This window comes from Thamnophis sirtalis, unplaced genomic scaffold (assembly GCF_051295495.1).
Source record: "Thamnophis sirtalis isolate CommonGarterSnake01/CBP01778 unplaced genomic scaffold, rThaSir2_p1.2 scaffold_3, whole genome shotgun sequence".
Taxonomy (NCBI): Eukaryota; Metazoa; Chordata; class Lepidosauria; order Squamata; family Natricidae; genus Thamnophis; species Thamnophis sirtalis.
The window spans coordinates 34,154,075-34,173,232 of NW_028261383.1; the positions used below are offsets into that span (position 1 = coordinate 34,154,075).

Here is a 19,158-nt window from a genome sequence, read left to right on the forward strand (position 1 = left end):
GGTGCTAACTTCCTACATCTTCAAATGGAGGAATCCAGCCAGTGGTGGGATTCAAATAATTTAACAACCAGTTCTCTGCCCTAATGACCAGCTGGGCAGGCATGGCTGAGTAGGCATCAGAGATTTGTTGCTACCGGTTCGCACCATTGCAGGCGAACCTGCAGTGGAAATTAGGACTGGGTTGCTGAACTGGTAGGGACAGTAGACTGGCCCAGCCTACGAATCGGTTCCCCAGTCGCCCATGCCATTGCCGACATGTTTTTAGGCATTTTATAATGTTCTGCACATGCACAGAACAATTTACAGGCAACTGTGCATGCACAAGCAACGCATGGCAGGTGCGCACGCGAGCCAACCGGCAGCAATGCGTGCAAAGTGAACCAACAGTAACGCCAGCAGCAGCCACCTCTGATGGGCAGGTGACTGGATGGGCATGGTCAACTCTATGTCATTCATGTCAGGGTGCACCTCGCCTCACCTGGCCCGACCTTGTTCCTCCCCGCCCAGCCACTCCTTGTCACACCCGGCCACCAGATCAAGTAGTTTTCAAATAGAAAGAATGCTCACATTGTGCAAATAAATAACAAGACATGTTGGGATCAGGTTTGATGCAACTCGCAAAGTATTACTGCTCCTTCTAGTCTCGTTTCCTACTAACAGGTCCACCTCAGATTGCAATTTGTTACAACCTCTCTTGCCTTTTGCATCACTCTATGAGAGATTATTCTGAAACGTTGTCTGTGATGTTTGCAGATTTACAAGTTTGTTTCCTGAGACCCTGTTTTCGAATGCAGTTCTTACAAATTATTTTGACATTCCTTCCTCCTTTTTAAACAAAGTAGTGGTTAAGGTGCTGGCCTAGAAACCAAGAGACTCATGAGTTCTAGTCCCATTTTAGGCTTGAAAAAAATGGCTGAGTGACCAGTCACTCTCTCCCAGCCCAAACTAGGAGTCCCACTCCAAGACCAGATGGCGTGAGTAGTCAGGACCCTGGTCTCAGGCTGTTGTCGCTAAATGCCAGGTCTGTTGTCCATAAAGCTCCTCTCGTCCGGGACTTAATTTTAGACGAGAGGGCAGACCTGGCATGTATTACTGAAACCTGGCTGGGCCCAGAGGGAGGAGTCCCCCTTGTAGAGCTGTGCCCAGAAGGATTTCAGGTGCTGCATCAGCCAAGAGCCCAGGGAAGGGGTGGGGGTGTGGCCGCCGTTATCCGGGAGTCGTTAGTTCCTCGTAGGGTCCCTGCTCCGGAGATTGTCGGGTGTGAGTCTTTGCTGTTAAAGTTGGACCTCAAGGGTCAAGTGGGTCTGCTGCTAACGTACCTGCCTCCCAACAGCGTTGCAGCAGCCCTCCCCTCGCTCCTCGAGTCGGTAGCCGAGCTGGCAATTGAGTTCCCTAGGTTGATGGTCCTGGGGGACTTCAATTTGCCGTCGCTCGGTGAAAACTCTGATGGGGCGCAGGAGTTCATGGCCTCCATGACAGCCATGGGCTTGACCCAAGTAATTCGAGGCCCAACCCATTCAGCGGGACACATGCTTGACCTTGTATTTCTCTCGGAGCAGTGGATTTGTGATCTTGGTCTGAGGGGGAGCGACATCATACCCCTGTCGTGGTCAGACCACTGCCTACTGAGGCTCGACTTCCGGAGGCCAAACCCCCACTGTAGGGAGGAGGAACCGACCAGGTGGTTCCGCCCCAGGCGCCTTATGGAGCCGTTAAGGTTCCAGACAGAGCTTGGGGTTATTCCTGACACTCTCGCCCACAGTCCGGTGGAAACTCTGGCTGCTGCGTGGCACTCGGCAGCGTCGGAGGCCCTCGACCGGATTGCGCCACTGCGGCTCCTCCGAGGCAGCGGATCCCGGAGACCCCCTTGGTTCACCGAGGAACTCCGGGAGATGAAGCGCCGGAGGAGATGCCTAGAGCACCGTTGGAGGTCCGATAAGTCCGAATCGAACCGAGCAATGGTAACCACCTGCACCAGGGAATACACCAGGGCACTTAGGGCAGCAAAAAGATCTCACATAGCCACCCTGGTTGCATCCGCTGAGTCCCGTCCAGCCGCCCTGTTTAGGATAACCCGCTCCCTATTGAACAAAAGGGAGGCGGGGGAACCCTTGCAGGGCAGAGCTGAAGAGTATGCCCAATTCTTAGCGGACAAAATTGCTCGGTTTCGGTCGGACTTGGACTCCACCCCCGCAGTTCCAGCCGAGACACAGGGGGACCAAGTAGAACAGCTCTGGGTTGAGTTTCAGGATGTTACCCCCGGGGATGTGGACAAGGCCATGAGAGCTGTAAGTACCTCCACCTGTGTTCTGGATCCGTGTCCCTCATGGCTGGTCACGAACTGCAGTGAGGTGACACGAGGCTGGATCCAGGCGGTTGTGACCGCCTCCCTTCAGGAGGGGAACTTCCCCGCCGCACTGAAAGCGGCGGTGGTGAGACCCCTCCTGAAGAAACCATCCTTGGATCCAGCTGTCCTTAATAGCTATCGCCCTGTCTCCAACCTTCCCTTCTTGGGGAAGGTTGTTGAGAAGGTGGTGGCCTTCCAGCTCCAACGGTCCTTGGAGGAAGCAAACTACCTAGACCCCTTCCAGTCAGGCTTCAGACCCGGTTACAGCACAGAAACCGCTTTGGTCGCATTGATTGATGATCTCTGGAGAGCCAGAGATGAAGGACATCCCTCCATCCTGGTCCTCCTTGACCTCTCAGCGGCTTTCGATACCATCGACCATGGTATCCTTCTGCGACGACTGCGGGAGGTGGGAGTGGGAGGCACCGTGTTACGGTGGTTCTCCTCCTACCTCTCGGACAGGTCGCAGTCGGTGTTAGTGGGGGGGCAGAGATCGTCCCCTAGGCCCCTAAATTATGGGGTGCCTCAGGGTTCGGTCTTATCCCCCCTACTATTCAACATCTACATGAAACCGCTGGGAGAGATCATCCGCAGGCACGGGATTAGATACCATCAATATGCGGACGATACTCAATTGTATCTGTCCGCCCCGTGCCAACTCAATGAAGCGGTAGATGTGATGAGCCGGGGTCTTGAGGCCGTTATGGACTGGATGAGGGTTAACAAGCTTGTGCTCAACCCAGAAAAGACCGAGTGGCTGTTGTGTTTTCCTCCCAAAGATCTGACTAATATGCCATCACTCAGGCTGGGGGGTCAAATTTTACACCTCTCAGAGAGGGTTCGCAACTTGGGAGTCCTCCTGGATCCGCAGCTATCATTTGACCACCACCTAACGGCTGTGACCAGGGGGGCATTCGCCCAAGTTCGCCTGGTGCGCCAGTTGCGACCCTACCTGAATCGGGAGGCTCTCACAACAGTCACTCGGGCCCTTGTGATCTCCAGGCTGGAATACTGCAATGTGCTCTACATGGGGCTGCCCTTGAAGAGCATCCGGCAACTTCAGCTAGTGCAGAACGCAGCCGCGCGAGTGATCGCGGGTGCACCTCGATTCACCCGCATAACACCTATCCTCCGCGAGCTGCGCTGGCTGCCTGTCGATCTCCGGATGCGCTTCAAGGTGCTACTAATCACCCACAAAGCCCTACATGGCAGTGGATCTGGATATTTGAGAGACCGCCTTCTGCCAATTACATCCCTGCGACCAATAAGATCCCATAGACTAGGCCTCCTCCGTATTCCATCGGCCAGCCAGTGTCGGCTGGCAACCACAAGGAGGAGGGCCTTCTCAGCAGTAGCCCCGGCCCTTTGGAACGAGCTCCCTGTGGAGATTCGTACCCTCTCCACCGTCCAAGCCTTCCGCACAGTCTTGAAGAACTGGCTCGCCCGTCAGGCCTGGGGATAAGGATACTACCCCTCCCGAATGATGAATGTATGTTGCCTACCATTTTATCATATGTCTCTATCTTGTTGTTTGTATCCCCCCCTTCCCAGTTTTATGTGAGCCGCCCTGAGTCCCCTCAGGGAAAAGGGCGGCCTACAAATTCTAATAAAACTAAAACTAAAACTAAACTAAACTAAACCACTTCTTAGATTGTGGTTGTGGGGAAACTGAGAGAGGAAGGAATATTAGATAACTTCTCCACCTTGGGTTCCTTATGAAACAATAAAGACAGGATAAACATCTAACAAAATAAATAAATTATTTGTGAGAATGATGTCCTTCTAAAGGAGAAGGAGTGCCGACTGCTTTGCCACATGCCTTATACTACTGCATTTATTTCATTTTTATCCACTTTATTTTTCTCTACTTTTTGGTTTATTCTTCAATGATGGCATAGCCTGTGACATTCTTATCTGTCTCACATGCCAGGGTTATGTGGGAAAGCATCAGGTAAACACATCCATGTGACTGACAGGCAATGGCAGCAGAAATCACTAAGCAGCTACATTAAGACAGAAAGGTGGAGGCACCAGGATGCAAAAAACAGAGGATTTCAGGGAGAAGAGAGCTGAGATCAAACTGGCACAGCGTACAAAAAGGTAGGAAAGTCATCCATGCCTCTTTTATGTGCACTTCCCCATTGGAAATTTTGAGATTGTTTCAAACTGACAGTGCAAATATTGCCCCTGCTCTACAGGATTGCAGATCTTTTTAATGATCTCTCACTTTTTATCTAGATAAGTGCTGACAAGATTTAAAAAGCAAATTCAACCATGCCCCTTTTTTCTGTTTGATTTTGCCAAACACCTCCCCAACTGACAATAAAATAGCACTCACAACTCACAATAAAATAGCACAATGAAATAGCACTTTTCCAATATTTGAGGGGCTCCTATGAAGATGAGGGGGGGTCAATCTATTTTCCAAAGCACCAAAGGGCACAAGAAACAATGGAGGGAAACTAACCAAAGAGAGAAGCAACCTAGGTCCTAGGACTAAGGAGAAATTTCCTAAGGATCAACCAATGGAATGGCTTTCCTTCAGAAGTTGTGGGTCCTCCATCGCATAGAGGCTTTCAAAAAGAGATGGGACAACTATTTGTCTGAAATGATATAGAGTCTCCTGCTCGAGCAGGGAGCTGGACTAGAAGACCTCTGAGGTCCCTTCCAACTCTATTATTCTATGTTCTCTATGTCTAAATTGAATGTTTCACACAGGGGTGGGTTTCCTCGCCCCGTTCCAACCGGTTTGGTTGGAATGGGGCCGGCGGCGTCCTCGTGCACGCGCGCAGTGCACGCATGTGTACTAGCATCTGTGCGATGCTCCAGCTGCTCCTGGAGGATCGCGCAGGCACTGTATGCGGGCGGGTGGACCCTTCGGCGTTCCCGGAAGTTACTTACTTCCGGGTTCGCCGACCAACCGGTTCGCGGGGACCACCGCAAACCTCCTGAAACCCACCCCTGGCTTCACAGCAGAAGCAATACAGCTAGTATTGCTACTTTGCTTTAAATGCAGGATCTGTATGATCAAGCTACATCATTGTATCTTGTATCTTTCCCCCCCACTGGAAGAAGCAAGAAATAGCCAACATTGCAGCAGCTCTAAAAGGCCTTGGGGAATGCCTTGGAGTATCAACTGATCACAGAAGTGTTACTTAATACCCTTTATAATGAAAATGTTTGTAATCTTATCCATCTTCCTGAAGGAAAGAGGTTAATGGGTTTCCTGGGTGTTTCCCTGTCCTAATCCTGTCAGTTTCTATTGTTTATTCAAAGCGTATGCCAGCTGCATTCCTGCAATTTTCTTATCGCAACTAAATATTCACCTGCTAATTGGTTCTTGGCTGTCTGCCCGGAGATAGCAATAGCAATAGCATTTAGATTTATATACCGATTCATAGTGCTTTACAGCCCTCTTTAAGTGGTTTACAGAGTCAGCCTCTTGCCACCAACAATCTGGGTCCTTATTTTACCCACCTCGGAGGTATGGAAGGCTGAGTCAACCTTGAGCCTGGTGGGATTCGAGCTGCCAAATTGCAGGCAGCCAGTGATCAGCAGATGTAGCCTGCAGTCCTGCACTCTAACCACTGTGCCACCACGGTTCTGTATTAACTGAAGTGACAAAGAAGGAAAAATACCTCTCTTGTACTTTATTTTCAGTCGGTTCGCCGAATGGCACAAAAAGTTAGCTATCAGTTCAGTTGAACCAGTGTGAACCAGCTGAATCCCATCACTGAATCTACCCTTTGCCTTTCAAATTTTGCCGCTTCCCTGCTTCCTATTTGCCAGTGTGTCTCCAGGTGATTTTTGTTCTTCCATGGCGCTGAGTTGGCTCCATGTCTAGTTGCCCAGGGTGACTTGTTCTGTGCCCATCTAACAGAGTTAGTAGGGAACTTGGAGATCTCCTACTTCAACTCCCTGCTCAAGCAGGAGACACTATATTATTTCAGACAAATCATGGTCCAGTCTTGCCTTAAAAACCTCCAGTGACAGAGCACTCACAACTCTGAAGGCAAGCTGTTCAACAAATTAATTATTCTGTCAGGAAAGTTCTCCTTATTTCTAGGCTGGTTCTCTCCTCGAATAATTTCAATCCATTGCTTCTTGTTCTGCCTTCAGGAGCTTTAGAAAATAGGTTGACCCCTATTCTTGTGAATATGATTCAAAGTTCCCATGCGTATGCACAGAGCATCATTTAGCATCCCATGTTTTGCAAGGATGTTGCAGTAGCTGTAAAGGATGGGCACATGAACCCAGAAAAAGATGCAGAGGTTTCATTTAATCCTCAACTACCATATTTTTCAGAGTATAAGATGCACCTTCCCCCCCCCCAAGGTGAAAATCTGGGTGCATCTTATACACTGAATGCAGCATTTTGGGTCTCCTAAAACCCCGCCTCCTTCACAAAAATGGACGTACAGAGGGTTTGGGAGGCCTGCAAAGTGCTCCCGGGGGCTGGGAAGGGCAATAACAACTGAAAAATGGTCTGGTTTTGCTCATTTTTGCCCCCACGCCCAGCCACCAGGAGCATTCTACAAGCGTCCTAAAGGCTATGCCAAGGTGGCGCGGTGGTTAAATGCAGCACTGCAGGCTGACTGCTAGATCAGCAGTTCAGCGGTTCAAATCTCACCGGCTCAGGGTTGACTCAGCCTTCCATCCTGTTTTTCACAAAAAATGAGGCGTGCAGTGGGTTTAGGAGGTCTGCAGAGTGCAAAACCTTTTTTTAAATTTACCTCTTCAAAGTCTTGGTGCGTCTTATACTCTGGTGCATCTTACACTCCCAAAAATATGGTCGTTAATTTTAGTCTACTTATGACTACTATACAAATGTTTTTCTATGTCACAAATTCCTCATTTCCTATAGGAATTGTTATGCAATTTGGGACTTTCTCCTGTGTCCCTGGCTTCTGCTGGCAGTATATACTTAAATTCTTAGATATATAACCCTATAGTGCTTTACAGCACTCTCTGGGGACTTTAAATGTCAGCATACTGACCCCAACAACCTGGGCCCTCATTTTACCAACCTCAGAAGGATGGAGTCAACCTTGAGCCAGACAGAATTGAACTATAGCAATAGCAATAGCAGTTAGACATATACCGCTTCATAGGGCTTTCAGCCCTCTCTAAGCGGTTTACAGAGTCAGCATATTGCCCCCAACAACAATTTGGGTCCTCATTTTACCCACCTCGGAAGGATGGAAGGCTGAGTCAACCCTGAGCCGGTGAGATTTGAACAGCCGAACTGCAGAACTGCAGTCAGCTGAAGTAGCCTGCAGTGCTGCATTTAACCACTGCATCACCTCGGCTCTTATTGTGAACTCCAAATTGTGAGCATAATTTGCCTGCAATACTACTTTCTAACCACTTGTGTGCCATCACTTTTTGCCATCTTTGGTAGATCTTCCGGTTTCCTCCTTTCCTGGAACAGGAGACTGTGAAAACAGTAGCAATTGCCCTTTTTATATTTCAGACCACCGCAACTCACTTTGACTTGGGTTGCCTTTGAAGACGACTTCATATTTTATACAGCTGTCACACATTGGGATGGTCTCTTACTGTCCAGTGTTAGCCATTTTACCACGCAACAGCTGTTCCTCAGGTGAATTAGAGGCTCTCAGGCCTACAGACCTAATTCTCACAAACACATGAAAAAAATCTTAGGAACAATTGCAAGGTCCTGACTGAAGTCCATGATGTACAATTGATGGCAAAAAAATTACATGTAACGTCTAAAGAACTATTTTGATTAAAAAGAAAAAGAGACTGTTTCCAAACAGAGTGACGAAAACATGAAGAAGATCACACTGATAAAAGCAGTGACCAGTTTTTGATGGAGGAAACAATCTTAGTTCATTCCTTCTTTATTTGACTGGATTGTTTCTAAGAGCTCACGTAGAATGTAATGGAACTGTACTGTAAATCAGGGACATGCAGTCAGGGGAGGCAGAGCCTCACCACTGTCATCATGAAAAGAAAAAAATGTACATTGCGGGCTCCGCGGAGGATCCGGCCCGGCGCCCGCGTCCTCCTCCTCCTCCTCGGCCGGGACAGCCAGCATGTGCAGCCCGCTGGAGCGGCGCCTGGCCAGGCTGCGGGCTCTGCTGGGGGGCAAGGGGGCGGCGGGGCTGGAGGGGCTGCTCGACCTCCTGCTCTGCATCCACCAGGAATGCAGCGCCGCCCCGCTGCGCCGCGAGAGGAGCGTCCAGCAGTTTCTGGAGTGGGCCTCCCCGTTGGTTTCCCGGGTGAAACAGCTGAGTTTGCGTCGTGACGACTTCGAGATCCTGAAGGTGATCGGGAGAGGAGCCTTTGGGGAGGTGGCCATCGTGCGAATGAAGCAGACGGAGGAAATCTACGCCATGAAGATTCTGCACAAGTGGGAAATGCTGAAGAGAACCGAGACGGCCTGTTTCCGAGAGGAGCGGGATGTCCTCGTGCATGGAGATCGACAGTGGATTACCACGCTGCATTACGCCTTCCAGGACGAGCACTATCTGTACCTGGTGATGGATTATTACGCCGGAGGAGACCTACTCACTCTGCTGAGCAAGTTTGAGGACCGGCTGCCAGAAGACATGGCCTGTTTCTACCTGGCGGAGATGGTCCTGGCCATCCATTCCCTCCATTCCCTCCAATACATCCACAGGGACATCAAGCCGGACAATATCCTGATTGACACCAGCGGGCACATCCGCCTAGCGGACTTTGGTTCCTGCCTTCGCCTGGCTCCGGACGGCACGGCGGAGTCATCGGTGGCGGTGTGCACCCCCAATTACGTCTCCCCAGAGATCCTGCAAGCCATGGAGGACCGCAAGGGCAAATACGGCCCCGAGTGCGACTGGTGGTCCCTGGGCGTCTGCATGTACGAGCTGCTTTTCGGGGAAACGCCTTTCTACGCCGAGTCCCTGGTGGAGACCTATGGCAAAATCATGAACCACGAGGACCACCTGCAGTTTCCTCGGTATATCACCGACGTCTCAGAGAGTGCCAAGGATCTGATCCGCAAGCTCTTGTGCCGCCAAGAAGTCCGCCTGGGCCAGAAGGGCATCGAGGACTTCACGCGCCACCCCTTCTTCGAGCGCATCGCCTGGGAGGACCTCCGCAACAGCCCTCCCCCCTTGGTCCCCAAGGTAGCCAGTCCGGCCGACACTTCCAACTTCGATGTCGACGACGACACCCTCAAAGAAGCGGAGACGCTTCCACCAATTTCCCACGCTACGTTCTCAGCCCATCACCTCCCCTTCGTTGGATTCACCTACACCTCCGGGATGTGTGAAAATGTGGAGCCAAACAGAGGAGGCCAAGCAGCCACGAGCAACAGCTGCAGCCCGTGGCCTCCCAGTGACCAGGTGGATTCTCGGGGCAACGACGGCTTGCACCCCGGACCAGGGAGCTGCACCTCCGAATCCTACAAAGCCACCTTGGCCAACTGGGGGAGTGAGATCGACAACGTTTTTAAGGGCGTGAGCAATATGGAGAAGGCCTTTGGGCGCCTGGAGGCCATGGCGACTGAAACGATGGAGGAGATGGAGGCCCTGAAGCAGTTAGCGGCGCAGAGTCCGGGCCCCAACACTCCGGACACCCTCTGGAAGGCCCGGCGGCTGTAGAAGGTGGAGGCTTCGGCCAAGTTGGAGCTGCAGTCGGCGTTGGAGGCCGAGATCCGGGCCAAGCAGAGCGTCCAGACGGAGCTGGAGCAGCTAAAGGTGGCCCACATGGGGCTGGAACGACAGTTGCAGGAGGCTGAGCAGCAAAACCGGACTTTGCGTCAGGAACTGGAGAAGGCCAAAGAAGGACGCCATCACTTTTGGGAACAACCCCGACTCTCAGGAGGCCCGGAGATTGACCGAGGAGGCCCAGCTGCACCCTGAAGGCAGGAGAAGCCTCCGGTGCAACGTCTCGGATTCCAGTCCCCCGTCCAGCCCAAGGAGCACCAGCACCACATGACAGGAAGGGCTGTCGATGCCCAACCACAACGCCCCACCTGAAACAAGACCCCGGTGCCAGTTTTGCCACTGAACATCCAGCTCCTTTGAGGCTGCCTGCTTCTTGTTATCTAAGATCCCCAACCTTATTTTTTTTCCAATTAAATAAATGTATTAAAAAAAAATGTAAAAGGAAAAAGGCAAGAGCTGAGGTCAGGCTGAGCTAGTTGCTGCCAGAGTCACCGTGGATGACTCTGCTTAACTGTTTAAAAAAGCCTCTAAAAAATGCCCTCTACAAGAGGAAGCAGGAGAATGACGTGCCTCATCTAGTCTGACTTTAGGTGTTTTATGATCACTCGAGCAGAGTTAAGCAAGGGTTAAAAGCCTAAAAATTCCTGACGTAGGTGAGGCATGTCGTTGTCCTGCCTCCTCTTGTAGAGGGCGCTTTTTTAGAGGCTTTTTTTAAACAGTTAAGCAGAGTGATCCACCGTGACTCTGGCAGCAACTAGCTCAGCCTGACCTCAGCTCTTGCCTTTTTCCTTTTACATTTTTTTTTCTTTTCATGGTGACAGGCAAGAGCAGAGTTGAAATCTTCTCTGAAACAACTGGAAAAGGTACGTGTGGGTCGGAGGGAGGGGGAGGAATTCAAATTTCATCCTCAAGTGTAGATCCCTCCCCAAGTGTAGTTTGATTGCAGGCAGAGCCACGTTGCCTTTTCAAAAACACACATACACACACAGCTGGATAAAACTATATAAGCCCAGCTTCACTGATTACAAGTTTGAAAAGGCAACATGGCTCTGCCTGCAATCAAAGGCTCGGATTGGCTCCAATCCAACTTCTGTGTTTGTGTTTGTTTGAGAGTGAGTGAGTGAGTGAGAGAGAGAGGGAAGGGGGTAGGAGAGATAGTCCAATCCAACTTCTCTGTGTGCATGTGTCTGTTTAAGAGAGGGGGGAGGGAGGGAAAGAGGGAGGAAGGAGGGGGAGGGAGAAGAAAAAGAATGAAGGAAACTTTTTCGCAAAGGAGAAAAACAAATGCTGTCGCTTTAAATTGGAACTGAGCATGCCTGGCTGTGGAATTCTGGGAGTTGAAATCCACAAGTCTAAAAAAATGTGAAACCCACCACTGTATCAGTGCATCATCAGCCATAAACCTCACTGCACGTCACTGCTGTAAATATTGTACCATTTTGTACCGTGACAAAATTGAATCTTATTATTAATCTTATCTATAAAAAATATGTTGAACTTTTTGTTGCATGAAACAAGTATTTCCTTCTATTAGTATAAGAGTAAGGAATTATGAGCTATTCTTTGTTAAATATGCAATAGTACAAAGGTAATTCTGAAAAATCTGTTACTTATTTTTATTTATTAAATTTTTATGCTATTTCTATCCTCTATAAGATGACACTGGGTGGAGAAGTTATTAATTGTTTGGATTTCCTAATTTTGTACCCACAATTTGCATACAATTGAATAAATAAGCCAATGCTTAAGCATTCTTCTTATAATTTACATTTTTTTAAATGTCAATTAGACTCATTATCTCTCAGTACAATCTACCTCCCTGCATGTATTTTGGGAGTGGTGGAATATTACATCTGAAAAAATGCGTCACTGGAATTCAATTTAGAATTCTGCTATGCGCAAATGCACATACGGTACATAATAACAGTTTTAAAAATTATTTATCCAAGATCATAATCAGATAACACAAGATTTTTCCATTCCTAAACAATTCAATATTGGGCCTTTAACATTGACAATAGGTATATCGAGCTTCTTAGGCAAGTGCCTGAACAGTTTATTGCAAGAATCATTCATCAATTAGTCAGACAGCAATTGTTCTATTTTCAATAAGCAACCTGCGTGTAAAACATTTATGGTGATGTTAAAAATAAATTAGCAACCACAGTGATCACAACGATAATATTCATCTTTTCTTAATCTTGGTAATGATGTAGGTAGGGGATGGTTTCAAGTTGTTATTATCAGAATAGAAGCATAGAGTTAACTAGGTTTGACCCAACAAGTTAATAAATAGATACAAAATAAAATAAGTTGTAATTGTCCATAATGTATACTAGCACATAGCTTGTTTTATGTTCTTTGTTTACTTGCCTGGAGTTAGTATTTTAAGAGTTTAGTATTTTATAGCCACAATACTACATAGCTAGAGCACAGCCATGATTTGACCAATGTGTAAAACCTAGACATACCAGCTTCTGGTTTGAGATATGTAACAGGTACTGGGTTGTACAGAAAAACAAGATAAGAGAATACCAAGAAGATGAGAACTGAAAGAATGGGGGAGGTTGATTGCTTAGCAAGTTTGGGTGACAATAAGGCAGTGGTGGGATTCAATTTTTTTTTACTACCGGTTCTGTGGTTGTGGATTGGTGGGCATGGCATGGCTTGGTGAGCGTGGCTTGGTGGGTGTGGCAGGGGAAGGGTACTGTAAAATCTCAATTCCCACCCCACTCTAGGGGAAGGGTACTGCAAAATCCCCATTCCCTCCCGATCAGCTGGGACTCGGGAAGCAGAGAATAGATGTGGGCGGACTCAGTCAGAGGTGGTATTTACCGGTACTCCAAACTACTCAAAATTTCCCTACTTGTTCCCCAGAACTGGTCAGAACCTGCTGAATACCACCTCTGCAATAAGAGCTTAATTAACTTTATACATTTAGGGGTAATAGTAGATTATAGGTGGTCAGAAAGCATGTGACTGAACCAGACCTATCAACTGGGCCTGGCTAGGAAGGAACTGTGGCCGGTGAAAGAGATGTATAAAATATGCTGAGATCTGTAAGTTGGTGTGGAGTTCTGTTGCTCTCTTAGCCTAAAGCTCCACCAGCTTTTGCAAAAACCTATAATGAATCTTACTTTTCTGGTTGACCCAAGTTATTAGGGTCCCAAATATCATCCATAAGTAAATCAGAGTCCAAGGCAAAGTATTCCTCAAAGTTCCAATTTATTAAGAGAGTTATGTTGGCACATCTGGGTAAACCCAAATCTGAAAGCTTCCTGGTTTTCCCCACCTAGTTGAAAGTTCAAGATCTTGCCCCCACACACACAAGTCCATCAGGTAGTCCAAACTCCCTTTGTCCTGCTGGCAGTTCTACCCATCCAATTCCAGTCAGGTGCAGAGGTGCAGAGACAAAGGATGACCTTGGCTTTCTAGAAAGAATTTTGTTGTGGCTACATAGTATGTGACTCCTTACAATCTCCCCCCGCCATTTTCCCAGAATAGAAAATGCATAGCAGAATAATAGAAAGTGTGGCAGGCCAAAGACCAAAAAGAAAATATGACTACAGGCCTGACCCAAGTATTGTGTGAATTTGTTACGCACAATTTAATCATAAAGTGGATACTTAATTTTTCCTCTCACATCTTATACATATAATACAAGATCACCGTGGGATATAATTCCAATAGATAAATAAAATATGGTTTACCCAGGATCTATTTTGCAATAATCTTTCCGAATGCAGCTAAAACATCCTGGTTCCTCAGGCTATATATGAAAGGGTTAATCATGGGAGGGAAAATAGTTGTAAACACTGAGTTAATAGCAGCTTTTTCTGCTGAATAGGAGGAGATGGGTGTCATGTAGGTCACAATAGCCGCTCCATAGAAGAACCCCACCACACACAAATGGGACAAGCAGGTGCTCAAGGCTTTGTGGCTTCTTTCTATGGAGCTCATCCTCAGGACTTCCAAGAAGATGGCAAGATAAGATGCAAAGATGACTGAAACAGGGATGAGAAAAAGCAGAAAACCTCCAAGATATACTGCCTTTTCAAAGGCAGAATTATCTGAACAAGACAATTGTATGAGGGCTGGATACTCACATAAATTCTGAACAATAACATTAGTCTTGCAGTAAGGAAGAGGCAGGACATAGAGAAAGCAAATCAATGCTTGCACACAAGACCAAAACCAGGTACATAATGACATAACACAGCATACTTTACTCCTCAGGAGGATTGGATATTGCAGAGGTCTACAGACTGCCACATATCTGTCATAGGCCATGGTAGCCAGGATGAGGCATTCAGCTCCTCCCACTGTCAGGGTGACAAAAATTTGGAGAGCACACCCATAGAGAGAAATGGTGTAGCTATTGGTTGCAAAATTCACAGTCATCCTGGGAACAATTGCAAGAACTTGGCAGAGGTCCATGATAGATAGTTGGCTCAGGAAAAAGTACATTGGGATGTGAAGCCGAGGATCCACTTTAATGAGGAAAAGGAAAAGACTGTTTCCTAGCAGAGCAATCACAAACATGAAATTAATCACCGCAACAAAAACACCGGGTGTTTTTACATAGAGAAGTCCAGCTAGCACAAATTCTGTCCACAGTGTTATATTCTCTTCTCCCATCCATCCGTCATTGCTTGAATTTAACCTATTTAAACAAAAAAACAGTTTATGGAAATGGAAGTTATCTACTATATCTACTTTAGCTATCTATTTTAATTGTCTACTTTACAACATTTAAATATGCAGTCAGGAAATAAAACAGAAAAGGTTTTCAGAAGCAAAACCTAACCAGAAAAGAGATTTACAAGCATTAGAAGATTTCAAAAAGTTAAGAGTAATATTTGTTTGTTTATCTTTCACCTTTATTATTTTAAAAAATAACTCAAGGCAGTGAATATATCCCACCTTTCTTCCCCTTATTTTCCCTGCAACAACAACCCTGTATATTAACCTTAGTTCTTAGTTCTCCCTCTCTGTGGGGCTGGGATGCCATAGAGGTGGGACTGTTAAAAGGAGCCACCCCAGTAAGAATTACAGTAAAAAGACAAACACCCCTTCACGCGCCCCAGTATAAAATTCAAGCCGAAGCCATTGATCCTATACAGAAACTGATAAAGGCATATAGAGAGAACAAGGATTTTTCCGTAAATGTATCTCTCCTTGCAATACCTCCATTTTCCCAGTTAAGAAGTCAAAGCCTAGACAGGGAAGGGAAACCAGTGGTTTTCTTTCCTGATTACTAAATGAAGTCAATGCTGACAGTTAAACTGTTTACACTTTTATGTTTGTAACTTATGTAACAATGTTCCTGGAGCCCAGCCTTTTTCCAGAAAAAGGGAACATTTGGGAATAATTAGCAAAGGAAGTACTCAATACCACTGATTTCTGTCTAGCTGGGGATAAATCACTAAGGGACATTCTCCAAGCAGAATGGCATGCCTTCCTATGGTATGAAAAAGGATAAGCACATAAGTATTTTCATAGACATTACGTTAGACAGTCCCTGATATTAGTATGGAATAAAATTAAGCACAACCACTATATTGAAATGCCCATTTAGCTATCCACGATGGAAGCATACATACACCCAAATTTAATTAACATGGAAAAAATTGTTACATACAAAGAGACATTGAATAAACAGGGGGAGATAAAAACCAGACTAGAATTGGCATCACAAGGGGTACACCTAGAGTGGTGGTCTTATCTACAGATTCAGTCAAGGTTTAGAGAGGCTAGGAAAAAGGAAGGCATTGCCAAAGAATACACAATATTAGATAAACTTCTGATAGAGACAGAAGATAGGTTGATCAAAGCACTGTACAGATATCTGTTGGAATATAAACTTGAGGAAGAACATGTTAAAGAAACTATGGCTGCCTGGGCAAAAAATTTGGTTACAATGTTGAATTGGCTAAATGGGAAAGAGTTTGGACCCTCAATCGGAAACTAACAATGGCCATGGCTTATAAGGAAAATCTGTACAGGATGTTCTACAGATGGCATCTTCCTCCAGCACGGCTCTCCAAAATGTTTAAAAATTTAGCCCCAAATTGTTGGAAGTGCAAAAAAACCCCAGGCACCCTTTTCCATATGTGGTGGACATGCAACGAGGGAAAAAGATATCAGAGAATGATACAATTATGGCTGGAACCCATTTCAAACCAGAAATTTTCCTCCTAGGCATAATACCAGAGGGGTATAAGAAAGATGTGCTTTATTTAGTTATCCATGTATTGACTGTGGCGCGAATAACCTGTGCACAGTATTGGAAAAAGTAAAGTATCCCATCAGAGTTAGACATAATTAAAAACTGCCAGCAGAGACAAGGGGTATATTCTTAAGATAGTCAAGAATGCAAGTAAGGACTGTGACGTTGATGCTATTATACATCTTGGCACAAATGATCTGTCCCAAAAAGATTTACTTTCTGTGAAGAATGATTTCCAGAGCTTGGGGTATGAAAGTAGTATAGGTTGTAGGCTTATCTTTTCAGAGGTTTTACCAGTATATAAGGAACAAAAAGGGAAAGGCCAGCGTGTAGCAGAGTTTAATGTGTGGCTAAATGAGTGATGCAAAAGGGAAGGGTTTGGTTTCATTAATCATGATGTCTACAGCTGGTCCAATAAAAAACTGTACATAAGAGATGGTTCATACCCATACAAGAAAGGGACGGAGTTACTTGGTATTAAATTCACAGATTTTCTAGATAAATATTTAAACAGAGGGGACAGAAAATTAATTGATGAAGAAAATTTCCGTCCCCAGCAATCTAAAATTCATAGGGTTGTCACTGCATGTAACATAAATGTTTGTACGGGTAAGATAATCACTCCTGCTGTCAAGCAATACCAAGCATTTAATAGTGAGTGCCATACTATGTGCATGAATCATACAAGTGGCAAGAAAATAGGGCCAGTCAGTCATAACACAGGTTATGTAGATGGTAAACACAGGGTCAATCAAAATGGACTCAAACGTCTATACGCCAATGCATAGAGTATGAGGAATAAACAGGGTGAATTAGAAATTCAAGTAAATGAGGGCAGATACAATATTGTTGCCATTACAGAAACTTGGTGGGATGAAACCCACAAATGGAACATACAGCTAGAAGGATTTAAATTATTTAAAAGAAATAGATCAAATAAAAGAGGAGGTGGAGTTGTACTATATATAAGAAATAACTACATCTCTACAGAAATAGAGCACAACAATGATGAGAACTATCTTGAATGCATTTGGATCAATATTAAAGGTTGGGGGTAGGGAATGACATTGCCATAGGTCTGTATTACAGGCCACCCAACCAAGCACAGGAAGTAGATGAATTTTTTGCTAGTCAGCTAACTAAGGTATGTAGGAAGCACACCACAATAGTAATGGGGGATTTTAACTATCCTGACATCAACGGGGAAACAAACTCTGCACCAAGTGGAAGATCCAACAGGTTCCTAACAAACCTAGCAGACAACTTTGTTTCCCAAAAAGTAGAGAAAGGAACAAGGGGATCAGCCATATTGGACAATTCTCACTAACACAGAGGAAATGATACAAGGTATTGAAGCTACAGGAACCTTGGGGGCAAGTGATCATGCAAAAGTTGAATTCAACATTATGCAAAAACAAGTAGTAGAACAAAGTCAAACTAGAGTCTTGGACTTTAAGAGAGCTAATTTCAATAAACTTAGAGAGAGCTTGGGAAGGATTCCATGGCAAGAATCCTCAAGGGGAAAACAACTCAAGAAGCTTGGGAAATTTTGAAAAATGAAATTACAAAAGCCCGGTCTAACACAATACCACTGAAGAAGAAAAATAACAGCTCCCAAAAGAAATCAGCATGGTGGGACTTCCTGTGGTGACGTCATCGTGCTTAGAGTGGAGGAAAGGGAGCTCTCCTAACCTCTAACTCTAACCTCTTCGTTTGGGCTCATTTTTGAGCGCTGTTGATCCTGAAGGGGCCAGCAGATTAAGGGGCATACTCTGTAGACGCTGGGCCGATAAGGCAAATCCCCCAGCAGATAGGAGAAACCCTCTAAATGGACGAGGAACTCTCCTGCCATTTGGTTAGGATCAGAGTGATGGTGACCACATAAGAAGGAAGCAGAGAGAGAAAGCAGTTGAAATTGAGATATCTATTACTATTACTGACAACCCAAAGAGGAGGACAGCGTGAAATTGGCAGAGAGGGTGAGCTGGAAAGAGGGAGGCGTCAGGAAGGAGACTGTTTTTCCAGTTCAATTTTGACGAAAAGAGGTGAAGCTGAGACGCTGAGTTGGAAGGGACAGCCGGAATAAACTGGGGAGTTGGCCACAATGAGAACGAAAACCTGGCATGGACCACAGGAGTAGAAAATAATATTTGCCGAGAAGATTTGGAAAACTCAGAGAAGAGATTGTTTAACAGATGGGTTGGTAGTTGAGTTCTTTTTTTTTCCCCTCCTCAAGAAGCCTTCCCTGGACCCAGCTGTTTTGAAAAACTATCGTCCTGTCTCCAACCTTCCTTTTTTAGGGAAGGTTGTTGAAAAGGTGGTGGCGCTTCAACTCTGATGGACCTTGAAAGAAACGGATTATCTAGACTCCTGTCCATCTGGTTTCAGGCCCGGATACAGCACGGAAACTGCTTTGGTCGCCCTGACAGATGATCTCTGGTGGGCTAGGGATAGAGGACATTCCTCTATTCTGGTGCTTCTTGACCTCTCAGCAGCTTTTGATACCATCGACCATGGTATCCTTCTGCGATGCCTGGGGAAATGGAAGTGAGAGGCACCATATTACGGTGGTTCTCCTCTTACCTCTCTGACAGGTCGCAGTCGGTGTTGGTCGGAGGGCAGAGGTTGACCCCTAGGCCCGAGTGTGGTGTGCCTCAGGGTTTGGTCCTGTCCTCCCTCCTATTTAACATCTACATGAAGCCGCTGGGTGAGATAATGCAACAGCATGGGGTAAAGTATCATCAATATGCTGATGATACTCAATTATATCTTTCTGCCCCTTGCCAGCTCAGTGAAGTGATGGACATGATGTGACGATGTCTGGAGGCTGTTAGGGTCTGGATGGGGGCGAACAAACTTGTGCTCAATCCCGATAAGACTGAGTGGCTTTGGATGTTGCCCCCGAAGGA

The 19,158-nt window shown here is 46.3% G+C and overlaps 1 protein-coding gene and 1 pseudogene across 1 annotated transcript; one reads left to right on the forward strand and one right to left on the reverse strand.

The window, feature by feature from the left end:
- Positions 1–8,406: 8,406 nt before the first annotated feature.
- LOC148047902 (serine/threonine-protein kinase MRCK gamma pseudogene) lies at positions 8,407–10,291 on the forward strand (annotated as a pseudogene).
- A 3,411-nt stretch (positions 10,292–13,702) lies between these two features.
- Positions 13,703–14,310, reverse strand: LOC106552447 (olfactory receptor 2T5-like). Its single transcript, XM_014070731.2, has one exon. The coding sequence runs from the start codon at positions 14,308–14,310 to the stop codon at positions 13,738–13,740; it is 573 nt and encodes a 190-aa protein (XP_013926206.2). The 3' UTR covers positions 13,703–13,737.
- Between the last annotated feature and the right edge of the window lie 4,848 nt (positions 14,311–19,158).